We start from the raw sequence: 18,118 nt of genomic DNA on the forward strand, positions 1-18,118 counted from the left end.
AGATCGGTGATTCAAGACTAAGAAGGGGTGATAAGAGACAAAAGGTGAGTAAATAGGCAATTTCTTGAATATAAATATATAATCGCTTGCTACGGGACTCGTTCATTGTATTTTTGTACCTCTTGCCCAGAGGATATGGGTTTCTCTGACAAATGGCGTTTTATCGAAGTATAACTGGATGATAGGTTCTGGAAAAGCATATCGAAAAATAATTAATAAACAATCCCTGTTATTTAAACATAATTTTATCTAATTTAAGTGTAATCACTGTCCTAATTCCTCGCTGCTTGTCTCTCTTTACCTGTAAAGCATCTCTATTGCCCCCTTGGAGTCTATATTCACATTCTTTTCATCTCAATAGTTAACCCCGATAAGTTTGTAAATTGAGACTTAAGCGAAGAACATCCAAAAATGCACCAAAATAACTAAAATTAAGTATAAAATATACTTGGATGAATTTAACAACAAAAAAACAATACATTTTACTCACTTTTTTGCAATTTTATCATCAAACACGACAATCTTTATTTACATGTATTTTATGTTCTGTCCTGTTTTTTTGTTCGTTAATGTTGCCATATAAATAACAATATTGAAAAAATCAAAATAAATAGCCTCGTATTCAGTTTGAACCACTTTGAATAAGAGGTATCGAAAACTAATCTATTACCCCTGCAGTCTCTATTATCCCAAACACGGAATATTCTGAATAAAAAACGCAGCGTCGGGAATATTCATTATTTTTCTAAGAATGAGTGTAGAGATATCGATCATTGGCGCATCTTGTCGATTAAAATGTTTCCTATTTTAGTATTGCGACAAATTTTAAGAAATTCATAACTCAAAAGCAAATCATTATTTATTTCAAATTGGAAGGCGAGTAAGGGTTTTTGCATGTTCGTAGTTCCTAGTAGTACCATGATTTAACTCTACAATTTGGAGTTGCATCCGTCTGTAAATTTATTTTTTGCGTTCCGGCTCCAGTTCAAGATACTAAGATCAAGTCTACCTTTTTATCCCGCCAGAGTTCGCATGATCGTGATACCTACTACGAGCTCTGAATTTGGAATAATCGATTTTATAGTACCTACCGGTCGGATCTGTAGAAGGGTTGAAAAAAGAATTGTTATTGGACTAGTGTATTTCTCTGGACAAATTGTTTAATTCCTTATTTGAAATAAAAATAAAGTGACATTAAATATTTTATGATTTGAACTGCAATATAGACAGTGCTTTTGAAGGGCTGGTACATCTCGTTCAGTGGGCGTAGGAACCTGGGAGGGGTCTCATTGTGTCGGGAGGGTCGTGCGGTTTTTAGTCATAACCATGATTTGATCCGGACAACCCCCGGGCTTCGCCGTCCGCCCGTTTCTCTAAAATGGCCGTCCTTTCGACGCCACCCAGCGGGCCTTTCGGCTGAAATTAAATATATATATTTTTGAGGAAATTGCCAAAACGTAAAATGTGCCAAAATACGGCACAAAACTTCCTTCATTGCTGTGCGCCATTATCTTTCTGACGTCATCTTCAGGAATTGATTGATATAATTGCATGATGAATCGAATAAAATACAATATACCCCATTTCTGTAGGTTGCGCCGTTTTAGTTTTAGTAGCCCCCCAAAACTGCACTGTTTGTTTTTGTTGCACCCTGTATTTGAGTAGGTACCTACTTAAAAATCTTATGATTTCATAGGAAATGTTGGCATTAGTTTATTAAAAAAGAGAAAACTAGAATCACTGTTTTTGGGCGCGAGGTCTACTGTTAATAGAACTATAATGTTTAGATTCAAACAGAATCGAATAATCCATTCGGTAAACATCATCCGACTAGTTTTTCCTTCACAGTAACGAGTTTTGCTGACATCGTTGGAAATGATACGATATTAAAGTACGCGGCATTTCGGATGCAAAAGTTCCGAGTAATACGCTATCTTGTTTTCTGCAGTACGTAGAAATGTTTTCGGTCCAATTGCAAAGTTTCTCGTTTGTGATAAATTTTATTGGACATTGTATTTTCGAAACATGCAGCGGATAATTTCAAAATACTTCGGAAAAGTTGCAATGCTGATTTGCAGATTGCTGTTTATTCAATCAGGTGCAGCCTAAAAATCAATTTGTAAAGAACTTGCTCCCACAGATCGATTCAAGACATAACTTCTTGACTTCTTTACATCTTTCAAAATATCTTTCTCACAACATTCTTAAATATGAGATGAGTGGTGGTATTGACACAGAAATTTAAAAGAAGTCATCGTGGTCCAAAAAAATTATCCCGTTTATCGAAAATATATTTCAGTTTAAATAGAGCCTTTGGTAAAGTCAAAAATATAGATCACAAAATTGTGTAAAATTATTATCACATAATTGTGTACAATTTATTTATTTATTTATCTATTAACTTATACATACAGTTTATAGGTATACATATTGACATTGGGTGCAAGTAATACAGATATATGTTCCATATATAAAACGTGGTAGTAGAATGAAATGTGATATGCAACTGTATATACATGATTGAAGCTTAGGTAGTATGGTTTTGTGAACACCTCACTAGGAGAACCTGTGCCGAGGTGTTCGCATGGGTGTTATTCTGTCGTCATAGGTGGAAACATGGTGGCAGTACTTTACATTATTAGGTTAGGATTATTATCACATATTTGTGTAAAACATTACTTTGATAGTGAAATATTGTAAAGCTTATTTCTTTAGGGTGGTTCTGATACCGTTTTTTTCTGGATAGTTTTTTTCATAAAATGTGGCAGCTGGTACGCGTATTTGTCAGATCAACCAATATAAGAAGGGTATTTAAAAAAATCTTATTATGTTTTTTAAATTTTATTTATTTCTTGTTACAAAGTCTTATATATTCAACAATATTACTATTCAATTTGTAAACATAAAGTTTATTTATAAACAAGTTCCGTTGTGTAATTATTACTACGCGTGATAGCTGTTTTGCTTTCTTTAGTATCATGAAACTGTGGTGAAGCCACTTACAGACGATATATTTCCATTATTATTTACAATGAAATACATATTAATTTTTTTTACCTATTAATTTCAGATTCATTAACTCGTAAATCAATAATGGCGTAGGTAACAAATTTTTTTTTTGCTGTTATTAGTAACCTATATAGAAATAAAATAAATATATAATATAAATGTTTGTGGCTTTACCACAGTTTGATAATGCCTTCAGAAGGTGAAAAACCTGGCGCGCATAATAATAATTACACAGCAGAACTTGTTAACAAATAAACTGTTATTTATAAATTGATAATATTGTGACGATTTCTGACGGCCGGCATAGTCCAGTGGTAACGCATTGGACTGCCATTCCGAAGGTCGCGGGTTCGAACCCGGCGTGCGCAAATAAATTTTATTTGATTAATTTGTGTTATTTCACAATTAATTAATTAAAATAATATATAGTATATTTGCGGCACGTTCCAGAGCGGAAGATACTACCAGTATCGCCCTGGTGTAAGACCACCATTCAGAATTGAAACGTTGCTCCGAATGGCTTTAGCCGTGTTTAGTGACTAGATCTGAATAGCCAGGTACTTCCCCACCTTCCTCTTTCCCTTCCCCACTTACCTTCAGCCTCACAACATCCCCCAATTGGGGATGCCATAGTCTCACTGGCTCCAGACGGGAGCAGTTGGGACTCTTGTGAGGTATTCACCGTAAAAAAAAAAAAAAGAATACAAGAAAAACTTTAAAACAGGTAATGTCCGCTTGATAAGTTTATTTGAAAACGCTTTAAAATTAACAATGATGTAATGTTTTTGAAATGATAAATTGAATTGAATTTTCACAATCTCTGTAGCAAAGTGGTAAAGTTGGTTGGTAAAAATCCGGCGATGCGCAAATAAGAAAATGATTGACAGGGGTCCAAACAACTAGCCTAAGTGATTTAATTTTGACCTTATTGGCGTCACGAAGGAAGTGTAAAATGTGACAGGGGTCCTAACAACTAGCTGAAGAGTAGATTTTTTTTTGGAATAACTTAATGAGTAAAACCTCAAGTTCTAATATTTGAAATTATTATATTAAATATAATTTTTTTTAATTATTGAAGACAATATTAGCAATTCCAAACGAATATTTGAAACAGAAAAATCGGAAAAAAAACTGCTTATCGCAATTGTAAGACCGCAAGATTCAACTTGAAATAAATGCAATCTAGACAGTGTCTTAGATAAATATATCTTATTTTAATTTTAATGTGCGACATCTAAATCAATCACACATAAAGATAGCAGCCAATAAAAATGTGCCGTTAGAAAATGAAGACAATGTTGGTAGTTCTTATTCGAAGTATGATACAGTTAAATAGGACTGAAGGAGATAGGGTCCCGGGTTCAAGTCCTAGATGTGACCGTATATTTTTCTGGTTTTTCTATTTCAAATATTTTTTTAGGAATTGCTTATATTGTCTTCAATAATTCAATAATCAAAGATTTAATTTTGACCATATTAGCGTCATGATGGAAATGTAAAATGTGACAGTGGTCCAAATAACTAGCCTAAGAGATTAAATTTGGACCTTATTGGCGTCATTATGGAAATGTAAAATGTGACAGGGGTCCAAACAACTAGCCTGAGAGATTTAATTTTGACCTTATTGGCGTCGTGATGGAAATGTAAAATACAATTGCATTCAAAAATGCATACTACCAAATTATATACATGTTGGGTGCAATAATCTGTAGTCATCTACTTAAAACTTCGTTTTTGTAACATAACCTCTCTCTTGTAAGCTCTGATATTTAGAAAAAAAAGTTGTTGTCTTTCTGCAGTAATGATATCCCTACGTTTCTAGCTCATTATACTCCCGTTTAGTAGTAAAGTATTTTCTCTGAGCCCGTCTCGGAGAGATTGAAAGCCAAACATATGCGCAGGTGCCCTACAACCTACTTCCTACACTTGACCTGTTTCCGGCATGATGGCTTGTTAGCACAGGTAGTCGGGAGTCCGGGCCGAGAGACATATTGTTTAGGGGACATGGACCAAATTGGATGGACCTCTGCCCTTATGACCTGAAAACAGGGGATGATTCTCTGATTCAATTGATAGAACGATTGTTTGTGTTCTTACGACCTGAACACAGGGGATGATTCTCTAACCAAATAGTAATATAGCTAATTTTTCCACCTGATTGAACGAAACCTATAGATATTTTAACTAAATATCCGATATCTAATTGATTGAAGCCCGAAAAACTCTGGATATATAAGCTCTGGCGCAATGAAATTTGCAATACGTTTTATTATTATTTTTTGAAATTGCAACGTTATTGATTATAATAAGTCATTAGCCATCAAATATCTTTTTAACTGTAAACAAAAGTCAAGATGCGATAAGATAAAAAATAAAGATTTTCTAATACGTAGGGCGAACTACTGGTCGATTATAGTATATTTTGGTACAATAGATATTTCTAAAAGCTTTCAGAAGGTTTTTTGTTTGAGAAGGATTATGTTCTCAGCATGGTTTTTTCTGGAATAAGTAGACCAAGATTAAGAAAAAAAAATCACAAAAATGTAACAACGTGATGCATATTTTAATATAATCAGGGGAATTATTTTTGACCAGGTTTATCCCAGTGAGGTTGAAATAATCCACAACCTTAAAATAAATGCTACAACTATGAAAAAGACCCTTCTGGGGAAAGTCTATATATCAAAGAATTTCCTATGCAGAATAAATAATAAGTAGGGGTTCGGAATAAGAATAATCTTTTTCAGCTTAACCGGATATCTTGGCCATGATTACTTTAGGATTATCCCATGGGCTCTCAGGCGATGTCATCAAAACCTCACGTTATGCTGATCGTCAATACGACACCCTTAACTAAAGGTCAAACGCTTTAACAGATTTCGCAGTGGATTAAAACAGCGTCTCGTAATATCCCACAAAGCGTTATACTGAAAACCGAAATCTAGAATAAAATTTCTTATCTTGAATAATGTTTGTGTTATCATCCCGTGATGCATTTCCTCCTCATTTATCCACCGTTTTTGACAGTGTTCATCGGAGGTATATATCACAAGTACAACATGCCATAATATTCCAAAAATTAATCACCATAATACTTTTGGCCGTGAAAATCTTAAATCGTATCTGAATAAAACTGTTGTTACAGGCCACGAAGTTATTTGGAAAATTATCAAATAAATTAAATAAAAATATTTTTTACAGTTACGTTGGTGAAATTATTTAATAAGTTTATTCTAAGGCGTAATATTTAATTTTTATAGTATGATCATGAATGCGATATATGCACTGCTAAAAGTTATATAAAATAATATTTTTAAGCATTTTTTAAAACACCAGTTCAGTAAATGACATTTAAATGAAAAAGGCAAATCTGGTTCAGACCTTAAAAACGGTTAGTTAAGTTTAGTAATGTTTTTCTAATTTGATTGTTCAGGAACATGATTTTTGGGGTGATTTTCATCCAGATTTTCAGTTTTCGGAAAGATTTGGAGTGAATATTTCAGAATTTCGGTATTCGGAAAATGAAAATTTCGAGAAATTTGGCGGGATCATAAAACCATTTAAAAGAAAGATTCCCGAAAAAAAACACATTTTCTAGTTATAAAATTATACAATTAATCCCACTGAACAAACGAAAATGTGTTGCCCTTTTCTCAAACAACACTTTTCCTGAAAGTCAAAAAGTATTCCCTTAAAGAACTCCAAAATATTTAGAGATCCAGGTATGTCACTGTGCCATTTTTCCAATTTCCGTCGACCTTAAAAGCTCTCTGCGAGTACTCAGTAGGCTATGTCAGTAGCCGAGACGTGTAACTCGAGATCGGCAGAAGGCGCTGTTGACTCATTTGTCTCGGAATGAGGGATGGCGAGGGATGGAGGCCAAATGGCTGGAAACGGTAAGATTCTGGGAACTACTTGACAGCAAATGAGATCGTAGAACTATCGCAGAGAGATTTGTACGTTACTGCTCGGTGAGTGGGTACCAAATTATTGGAGATAAGGTTGTGGGAAATTACAAATTGTTTTTTGTAAAGGGGTGTGTTTCAAAGAATAAAAAATATTTGCTGTACAAATGATAAAGAAATTTCAAATTACCAAAATGTGTGAAATGATATTAGATTTTTTTTCTTGTTTTTGAGCCTTGGTAAAACTTGGTAAAAGATAAACTGGTAATACGACTAAACTGCCCCTTCCAGGAGTACTACCGTCCTGGTGAGACCGATACAGCAGGAGGCACGGATTTGTTTGTCTTGGAATATTTGCCCTGAGTATGGGAAGGATGATGGAGTTTAATCGACCGGTATACACTGTATACAGCCATACTTTGAAATTATGGGAACGTACTTAAAGGACAAAGCAAGCCACTGACATATTGTTAGTTAATACATTATTTATTTTTCTTCATTTGGTTAAAGATTTGATGGTTCAGAATGTCTTTGAAAATATTCATCCTGCAACTGCTGATGGTAGTGACGTGAGTATTTTAAGTTAATTTATGTGTTTTTCAGAAAAAAGACTATGAAAACTTTCAAGTTAGATCTTCATTTGAATTTACCATTTTTATGTGTTTAGATATGGGCAAAATTAATGAATGGACAAAATGATTTATTTCTGACCAATGAATCGTTATAAAAATCATTTAAGAAATTTTCATTTGTATTTTAAAACCAGAGTTTATAAAAAAAATTAATATATTTATAAGACATTATTTATTTTAATATACCTCCCCTGCTTAATTTGACTGTAAACATTTTGCCAATGTTATGTTCATACACACTCCCCTGCTCAATTTGACTGTACACATTTTACCAATGTTATGTTAATATGCACTCCCCTGCTCAATTCGACTGAAGTATTATTGCCAACGTCATGTTAATATTATGATAATACAAATTTAATAGAAAATGCGTGATCATTATATTTAAAAAAACAAACTAACAAAATGAATGCAATAATTTTTGTATCGTTTGGAACACACGAAATACGTTACCAACGGTTTATTTTAATACATTACATTTGTCTCCATAGATATAATTACATTTAATACAGGTAAAGGTTTCCTTGCTAACATTTTTGTGAAGCCATGATTTGCAATTATATTTTGTGTGACAGTTAGTTTTATGGAATATATTAATTATGAAGTCCAGATTCCAGCACCGAAGAACACTGGATAAAGTCATTAGCCCCATCAATCTAGAAAAGTGCTATAAACCATTAAAGTATTTTTCCTAAATATTTTGTAGTTTTTGTTTTGCTTGTACTTTCTCACCTTTAACCTCACTTAACCTTCCCACTTAACCAATCCAATAATTTATCATTATTATATGTAATTATTAGCTATTATTAAACGCTATAAATAAGCTTATAAAGAGCAACGGTGCGGAGGCGGACGTTCAAGAAGGAATATTATGCATCATGTGAAATTTCATCAATAGATTGGGAAAGGTATACATATTATGCTTCTAGGTAATATACCAAATTTCCAGACCTCTACTCATATTTCCCGGTACGGTTTTTACAACACAAAGTTTTTTTGTGTTTTGACCCAAGGTATCCAAATTCTCAATTAGGGCTTATTTTGTGGTTTAAGATAGTTGGAAGGGGAAGAGACGTGAAAGAAAAACGTTAAGAAGTACCTGGCTATTCAGGTCTGGCCACCAAATCCGCCTAATACCATTCAACTAACCTTTCATTTCTGAATGGTGTTCTTCTTCGAGGACGATACTAACAGTATTTACGCCTTATTTTTATACTGGAAAAGGCATTATTATCACTTCTTTGCAAATAATTTAATAATATTTTTGTGGTTTTCGAAATGTAGACTAGTATAATTTTGAAACATTGAAATGTGCTTTGAGTGAGAATAATATTTATTTATTGAAGAAAATATTAGCGATTCCTAAAACAAAAAAAATTGACAAAAAGATACGGTCAAATCTAGGGCTTGAACACAGGACCCTTGCCTTGCCGGGGCATCGTTCTACCAACTGAGTTAATGGGACCCTATCTCCTTCGGTCATATTTAACTGTATCATACTTTGATTAAGAACTACCAACATTGTCTTCATTTTTTTCGGTTGCTATCTTTATGTATGATCGCAAGATTTAACTCGAACTAAATGCAATATATGTCTTAGATTAAAATATCTTATTTTAATTTTAAACATCTATTGACTTTTTCTGCAAGTCTAGGATGAATATTTTATTTTGGAATAACTAAGTGAGAAAAACCTCAAATTGTAATATTTAATTAAGGAAGACAAAATTAACGATTCCTAAACGAAAATTTGAAACAGAAAAAGATACCGTTACATCTAGGACTCGAACCCAGGAACCTTGCCTTGCCGGGGCACCGCTCTACCAACTGAAGAATAGAATAATATTTATTATGAACGATCCTAGTCCGAGAAATAAATAAATTCTCACTCTACTCTAACTGAGTCACCTTATAGAGAACCTATGTTCATGTTCAGTAAAAGCATTCATTACTTTTTCCATATAACGTCATCTTATGATAAATGGTGACATCATTCATCATATAACATTTTGACGTGTTGACCCATATTAGAGTATGTCTTTCCGCGCAGAAGGTAGGGACTAGGGTGGTATGAATTCACTGCATAATAGATTGGGGAGGGTGCCTTTATAAGGCTAACAGGTAGAGGCACAGCAGGTCTAGGAGGGACATTTCCGATGCGTGCAACCATTCACAAGTCATACTGCGAAATTAATGAATTTATCAGCGAAAAAATGAAATAAAATATATTATATGATTTATTTAATATAAAAAATATGTGGCTTGCCAAGTACTATTCCATTTTAATTGTTAGATTATTTATCGTACCTACTCCGTTCAGCTTATTAGAAATATCAATATTAGAAATGTTGTAGTTCCACTGGCTTCAGGGTAGTTGGGAGTCTTTAGTAATTACACAAAACAGGTAGGAAAAGAAAATCCAGTTATCAAACCCTATATCTATTTCGGAATTGTGGTCTCTAACGAGGATCGATGCGAAAATAAGCTATTTTAAAGAAATTATTTTAGATATATTTGAAGAAAAAAAGTCGAAAAAGAATTATTGTTTTCAATCTTCTTGGTTTTAACTCCAAGTATTTAAACCCAGAGTTACGGATTAAACTACTCTGCCAGGGAGATCGTAAATAATTGTTTTTTGAAAACTGACGAGTATTATTGCTAAACGATTCACTTTTAATGGATCCATTATATAAATTCAAAGCCACGAAAGCTTTATAAAAATACTGGTACAGTTATAAAATAATATTTAAACGCCAAAAGAGAACAATGCTTTGTCAACAAAATATCCAAAGTGTTACGATGAAAATCTGGTTATGTTCTGTGAATCAAAAAGTTGCTCCATAATAATAAATCTTATTTGTTTGGTAAAAATAATGGAAACATAATGGAAAGTTGATTATGAGGGAAGACATAACGATCCCGAAGGGAAGTTTAACTACGGTCTATGATTTGATAGATAAAAAACATACAAAGCCCGTTTTTATATTCAAAGCCGTAAAACGAACAAAACAATTTTATTAGGAAACGCGGTATCAACGCACCTGGGGCCTTAGCATGAGAATCGATCGAACTTAACGATATCGTATTGCTAAGCGTATCTACCGACCATTTTATAACGACTTCCCTAGCATGAGAACACTATTGATATCTCTAACGACATCGATAAGGCAATAAATACAAATCGATATACGCTGGCAATACTGGGACGGAATTGTCTATGAATTGGATAGACGTCAGACGTCAAACGTCAGATTTCAAGCTTGATCATTGTAACCGCCTTGTTTTTTTTAATATTTTACGCTGTCGCAAGCAATGGTAGCTGGGTAAGTAATTTATTTATCTTTTTATGTGAAAGAATTTCCATTATTATCAAAGAGATATACTTACATTCTATTGTGTCAAAATTTTGAAGTTATTTTTACTAATATTTCAATCATACGCAGTATTTTAAGATATTCAAAATGCTGATATTATGATTTCAGGAAGAGAGTAAGGTCGAAGACCAGTCAAATGGATCTGCTAACCAGCTATATGGCTGACCATTCGGAGTTCGCCGCTGGAAGGTTTGTGGGACCTCAGGGTTCCCAAAAAAATAAGGAAATGTGGCGGAACAACTGGCAGAATTGGGTCCTGCTAAGTCAGCCGAGCAGTGGAAAACAGTGAGTATTTGTACCTACCTATACAAACTGGTTGCAGCAAACTTTGCTGACCTTCTAATATAATCTATCATCGAGACACTTGATCTCTCTCTCTGGTTTCAATCCTGGGATTGGTTTGCAGCAATTTTATCCAATCTCCTCTTCCATTCTTCCCTGTCGCTAATTGCATACTTGATATAAGACCGTAAATCACTTTTAACCTGACATTATTTTTACATTTTACAGACATGGCGTGACTTAAAATGTAAGTCGCGCGCCCAAAACGCCGATGCCAAGCGAGCTGCCCTCACGACTGGAAACACTGCCGAGATACCGGTGTTAACTGACCTGACACAGAAGGTCATCAACATCATCGGCAGAGCCAGTTCTGAGGGCAGCGGACTTCCAGAAAGCTGTATAGGAGAGGGACCTGAACTCATAATGCAGGATGTTGAGGTCACTAATGTCTTAAAATGTTAATATAATATATTCTGTCAAAATTTAGTTGATCTTTCATTATCAATGAAAATTATTTGTGTGTTTTACAGTATTCCGATGAAGTTGGAGAAGGGCCCACAGATTTACAGACGGCGCAGTTAGCTTCCCCTTCTCGCCCGAGCAAGAAGAGGAAGCTAACTGACAAGCCAGATGTGGGGGTTCGGATGGTGATGGCGCAGGAGGCTAGTAACGAATCATCCAAGGAGCTTGTGGGAGCTATTAATAAATTCTCCAATATTTTTAAGGTATTTCCTATTTCTCTTCGAATCACTCCCAAATACAGCGCTATACGTGTAAGTTGCCAGATTAAAATATAAAGAAATAGCGTCAATTCATGTTTAGGCCACCGCCAACTTATAAGTGTGGCACTGTACTTTTAAATTAGAATTAAATCTTAGTAGAACAAAATAAAATGCCCAGATTTGACTTATTTCATTTATTTATTGTACTATTCCCAATGTACTATTTTTCCATTTTGCGCGATGGAGTTTTTATTTTTCTGTTTGTTTAGATATTCTTTGTGTTAAAAAAAATTAATAAACATGTAAAATCCAGCTTGGCGAGAAATTCAAAATGAATAAATTAATTTATAATCTTCCTTTTAGTATGTCGACTACCTATTGTTATTTAAATTAAATTAATGAGTTGTTATTTATCATTTCAGAGTTCAATGGATCGATTTGCTGACATTTTTGAGGTATTTCCTGTTCCTTTTTGTAATTATTTGTCAGGGCACCCCGAGACCGGGCAAGATACAGTGTCTACATAGACATGGTGCTTTTCTGGTCTCGTCTCACTGGCACTAATAACTAATTTACTATAGAATGTAAATTAAGTTAGTAAATTAATGAATTATCATCTCTTGTTTCAGAGATACACGGCAGTGGAACGTGAAAGGGTTTGTTTACTCCAAAGATATTAGAAGAACGAGATATGCTATGTTGTCCGCCGGACCGTAGGCGGAGTACTACCTAATTAGGGTACTTTGAATACTATCGGGACGTGTACGCACAGAAATCTGTTCTCTGTATTAGTGCGGATACCTTGGCGTAAGCGAAGGTGTGCAGTAGTATTGGTGAACAAAACCGGCGACACTGGGCCTTAGAGTAATAATATACAAGAGACCGCACTAATATTTGTACAAATCGTTGACATACTCGCAAAATAATGCTCTCCCTTTTAGCTCGGTTCCATTAACGTACAAAAAACAGAGACAAACAATTTCTGTTAAAAACATACTGTCTAAACGGTATGAAGCGAGTTTTTAAAGCGGGCGAAGTTCACACCAGTGTGATCTGTCATCCGTGCGTAGGCTCAAAAGTGCAAACATATTGATATTTTTACGTTAATTGAGCGAATTTAAAAAAAAAACGCTATGGCTATATGTGCTATGTATGGGTGCTTCAACCGAAGCTCGAAAGGAACAAAAAAAAATCAGTTTTCACAGGTATTTATTAAAGAATTCATGTTTTTCACTGTATTCATCTTTGATATCAAATATTTTATATCCTTAACTACAAAACCACAAGTAACTTCCACCATTATATAAACAATCCTTGCACTATTTGTATCTATATAATAAACATCCGTTTTGTATGCGTTTTAATGCACTTTTAATATGTTTAACTAACAAGAAATCTTGGCTAAATTATAAAAATGCAACTTACCTATTTCAGTCGGCATCTGAATGTATCTCTGTCTCTTTCTCTCTCATAATATGAACGCTAATTTGTTGGTAAATGGACAGAGACGGAATAATTTTTGTCTTTGTTTTTTTTTTCGTTATAAAAAATTCAGGGCTGTGCTGAAATTGGTTTAGTATTAAATATTTAACTATTTACAGTTTTCTAAAGGATGAAAAAAGGCTAATGAAATGGATTCGTGCAACAAATCGGGAAAATCGGACTCCCAAATACCACAGTGCAATCTGTTCCGCACATTTGAGCACTTAGACACAACGAAAACAAAGGTCCGTCTAACGGATTTCGCGGTGCCTCAATCTAATTTAAGAGTACCCTTGGTTACACAAAAGGTTTTTATGATTTTTTTTTCATCCGCTTTGACACCACCATAAAAAATATTTGGTAATGACTATTGACTAATAAACCACTAACTTACTTTTAACTAATACAGAATAATATTTTCAGATTATACCAAACTCAAATGTGTCCTCCCCGCCTGTGTCAGATTAGTTTATCCATCAGATGACGTAATTTTAACTTGTACAAATAGTGAACGGGTTTTCAGAGAGGCGCTTAGCCGATCTGGCGGTAAAATAATGTAATATCTTAATGATATCTTACTTTCTCACATGTTAGACCAGTCACCACTGGAGAACCTAGGAGAATTAGAAATACTGTGATGTCTGCCATTTTTAAAACTTTTTTATGTTAGCATGCAAAATTTTTATATTAAAAAAATTATGTTTATTTTGAATTATAACATTTGGAAGCGTATTTTATCATCTTTCCAAAACAGTTTTTAGTTTTCGGATACATTCAGAAATATTCTATTTATTTGGATTTTTTTGCTAAACGGAAATATTTCGACTCTCTGAAAAAATACTGTCGAGGCCTGAAGAGTTAGGTTAATTTTCGATGGAAATGAAATTTATTTTATAATTTTATTCACATGATAATAACTTTCTAATTGTTCATATTTATAATGTAATATATTAAAATATATATACTAGAAATTGCATTTGATTATTTACGACTCACGACAAAATACCTAATTGTTTTAACTTTTGACAACCCTGCATCAGTTTGTAGACCAAATGCCCTTTGGTCATCTTTGGTCCAAAACCACTTACAACATTTCGCATAGCACGGTCTCTTGTATATTATTACTCTAAGCACTGGGCACAACAATTCCACACAGTATGAACTGCTCATAGCACATCTCGTTCTTCTAATATCTTTGGTTTACTCCAACGACAGTTGGCGAGGTATTTATTTGCTATACATCTATACAGGCTTTTAAAAATATTTAATGTACAAAACTGAACAAATTAAATTAAATATTGCATTATTTAATATGTCACTTGAGAGATTGCGAAGTATGTTCACAAGGGATGGAACACGATTATTAACAATTGTCCTTGGAGAGGCAAGCAGTCCAGCTAGGAGGTACGATGAAAGTAGAATGAATGAGATCTCTAATAAAACATTTCTAATTCTAGACAAACTCAACCATCGAAACAACCGTCAACATCATTTGCTAACCCGCCCAACTATACGTTGAAGTTGGAGTCGGAGGATGAATACGATTAGTTTTTATAATTTTCAAGATAATAAGTTTATTGTATACTTTGTGTGTTAAATTTTTATTTTTATTAACGTTTTGTATGTTCATAATTTTTATGTTTCTTGTGAAAAAGTGAAACTCAACAACAAATGTCATTTTTTTACAATTTAGATACATACAATACAATATTTTAAAGTACTTGTTGTGTAATATTGCATGCAGCACTTTGCATATACATATACTTGATTAGTAGCAGTTCTTCAAACTCTTGCAATGTCTCTGTGAGGCGTGAATTGTTTTTACAATGTAGGTACATACAATACAATGTTTTAAAGTACTTTTGAAGTACTTGTTGTGAAATATTGCATGCAGCGCTTTGCATATATGAATATGTACTTGATTAGTAGCAGTTCTTCAAACTCTTGCCATGTCTCTGTGAGGCGTGAATTGTTTTTACAATGTAGGTACATACAATACAATGTTTTAAAGTACTATTGAAGTTCTTTTTGTGAAATATTGCATGCAGCGCTTTGCATATATGTATACTTGATTAGTAGCAGTTCTTCAAACTCTTGCAATGTTTCTGTGAGGCGTGAATAGTTTTTACAGTGTCGGTACATACAATACAATGTTTTAAAGTACTATTGAAGTTCTTTTTGTGAAATATTGCATGCAGCGCTTTGCATATATGTATACTTGATTAGTAGCAGTTCTTCAAACTCTTGCAATGTCTCTGTGAGGCGTGAATTGTTTTTACAATGTAGGTACATACGATACAATGTTTGAACATGATGAAGCACTATAAGTCAGTTTCCTTGTTTAATATATTATCATTCGTGGGAGAAGTACTTTCGCACTAGTTCGTCTCTCACTCTGCGGGCTGCAACAACCCTGCTGACATCTTCAGGCTGGTGCAGCAGCTCAACCTCTCTTAACTCTGCATTATCATTATAATCGTCTGTTAATCTGAAAATAGAGAACAATTTATTAATATTTTGTACTGTTGCCTTACTTTTTTAAATGCATATAGTTCAACAAGGAAACTGACTTATAGTGCTTCATCATGTTGTATAGTATAGCACAAGTAATAATTATTTGACCAGCAGCATCGGGCTCATAATGGAGAACTCTGTCTTTCCTGAGGCAACGGAATATAGCCTTCCATGCCCCAAATAGGCGTTCTACGGAACATCTCGCCTCACAGTGCGCCTTTGTGTATCTGTATTGGGCACTCCCCTCGACTGCATTCAATATTGGTGTCATCAGATAAGGCTCGAGTGTATATCCAGAATCGCCTGATTGAAACAAAACACCCATTATAATAGGTACATATAACTACTAAATTATGATTTTTTTGCCTTTTTTTTTAAATGAGTTGTTGAAATACATACCTAGCAAGAAATATGTCCCAATTCTCTGATTGTATAGTCTGTTCATTTCAGTTTTGACTAAACTATTATTCCAAATGAATTGGTCATGGACAGTACCCGGGAAGCGTGTGTTGATGCTCAATATTTTCAACGTAGCATCGCAGACCTGTTTATCAAACATAAAAAACCTTCAATAAAATTTGAAAACAACAATCCGGCTGTTTTATTTCTGAAAAAATATTTACCACTTGAACATTCAGCGAATAAAATCCTTTGTGGTTTTTGTACTGCTCCTCGTGTCTGGAAGGGGTGACGATGGCGATGTGGGTGCAATCGATGCATCCCAGAACATGTGGAAAGTTTAATTTTTCCCTAAAACTACTCTCTACTTGCTTGCGGGCTTCATTTGTAGCCGGAAAATGTATCCATCTTCTGTACAGATGTTCTAAAACTGCTTTCATAAACAGTTTTATGCACTTGCTAACGGTAGTTTGCCCTATCGCCAAGAAGTGATCTTGGCCTACTCCACGTTGGTAGCTCCCTGTAGCAAAGAAGCTGATGGGTGCGAGTACCTGTCAACATCATAAATAATACAACTAATTAATAAACTTCACTTTTGATCATTTAATCACTTTATTGTGAAAAATTGTCATCAGCAATCGAAGCAAATTTATTTATTTCACGTGGTCGTTCTAGTGGTGGATAGATTTATATTGTGTTTTTGTTTTACTAAGATATCAATAATATTTAATACTCTCACTTTAATGTATACTGGAAGTCCTAATGTATTTTTTGACACTAGAAAAGGAGTTAATTGATCAATGAGATCTCTAGCCATAATACGCGATATTCGAAACAATTGTCTGAATTCCGTCTCTGCAAGTTCGAACGGATTCAATTGATCGCGTAAACGACGCCTTTCAATCCTACGATCTTCCCTAACCTGCCTCCTTTCATTGAACCAGAAATTTTGCATAATGAACGACATTATTAAAAAAATACGTATATCGACAGCCAACCAAAGTTTTAACTGACACTCAAGACCCCACGTTATATTCGGCGGGCTTTTAGCAACCGTCGGTCGGAAGTTATCCTATCGATACATTCTCATGCTCGCAATTTTAACGATACCGTCGCTACTTTGACCATAGACAAGGAATTTTAACAATCGTCGGTTGTTATATTTTGATCGTGCTAGCATATGTCGTTAAGTGCTCATTGATGACGTATTTTAACGATATCGTATTGCTATAGGGCTATATCGACTTCTCATGCTAAGGCCCCTGGTAGACGAAAGCAGATTGGGGGGACTCGTACAAAGCCGAAAATTTCGGAAAAAGTATTAGCCGTAAATATGGAGAAAACTGCATAAAATACAAAGACCCAATATGCATGACGATGACGCTCCAATTAGGCTACAAACAAAACTTGCTAGTGCTTGAGCTGTCGGGTTCCATTAAAATAACAGGACATTGAAGAAAAAACTTCACCAAACTTACTATGTTATAATAATATTCTGTTTTATCCGGTTACCGTGAAGTAGTACTGAGTGAGTCAAAACGGTGAACATTTGATTGTATGATATAGATTTGTGAAACAAGCTAATAATCTATTGAAAAAAAAAATATTTTTCAATTATATTATTATTTCCACTTACCAGTTTGTTAATAAGTGTAGTTTTTCATGATCGTCCATAATCCATAGAACTGGTTCAAGAATATAACATTTCAGGGAGGCGGGTATGGGTATGGTAATTAAAAATATATTAAATAACAACATCTCAGCCATAGGTCACTCCAAGTGGTTGGCCACTTTTGGTG

At 34.2% G+C, this 18,118-nt stretch overlaps 2 protein-coding genes across 2 annotated transcripts in view; one reads left to right on the plus strand and one right to left on the minus strand.

The window, feature by feature from the left end:
* Positions 1-12,604, plus strand: part of LOC149425130 (uncharacterized) — a 35,037-nt gene extending 22,433 nt beyond the window's left edge. The window contains exons 2-6 of the mRNA XM_089646632.1: positions 11,144-11,205; positions 11,431-11,640; positions 11,733-11,927; positions 12,347-12,379; positions 12,554-12,604. Of these exons, the coding sequence (XP_089502758.1) occupies positions 11,144-11,205; positions 11,431-11,640; positions 11,733-11,927; positions 12,347-12,379; positions 12,554-12,604 (551 nt within the window). The remainder of the gene's footprint in view (positions 1-11,143; positions 11,206-11,430; positions 11,641-11,732; positions 11,928-12,346; positions 12,380-12,553) is intronic.
* Positions 1-18,118, minus strand: part of LOC149425129 (uncharacterized) — a 397,457-nt gene that overhangs the window by 36,936 nt on the left and 342,403 nt on the right. The window lies entirely within an intron of this gene.

Source organism: Hesperophylax consimilis, chromosome 3, assembly GCF_061612785.1.
Source record: "Hesperophylax consimilis isolate HC1 chromosome 3, BYU_Hcon_1.0, whole genome shotgun sequence".
NCBI classification, from domain to species: domain Eukaryota; kingdom Metazoa; phylum Arthropoda; class Insecta; order Trichoptera; family Limnephilidae; genus Hesperophylax; species Hesperophylax consimilis.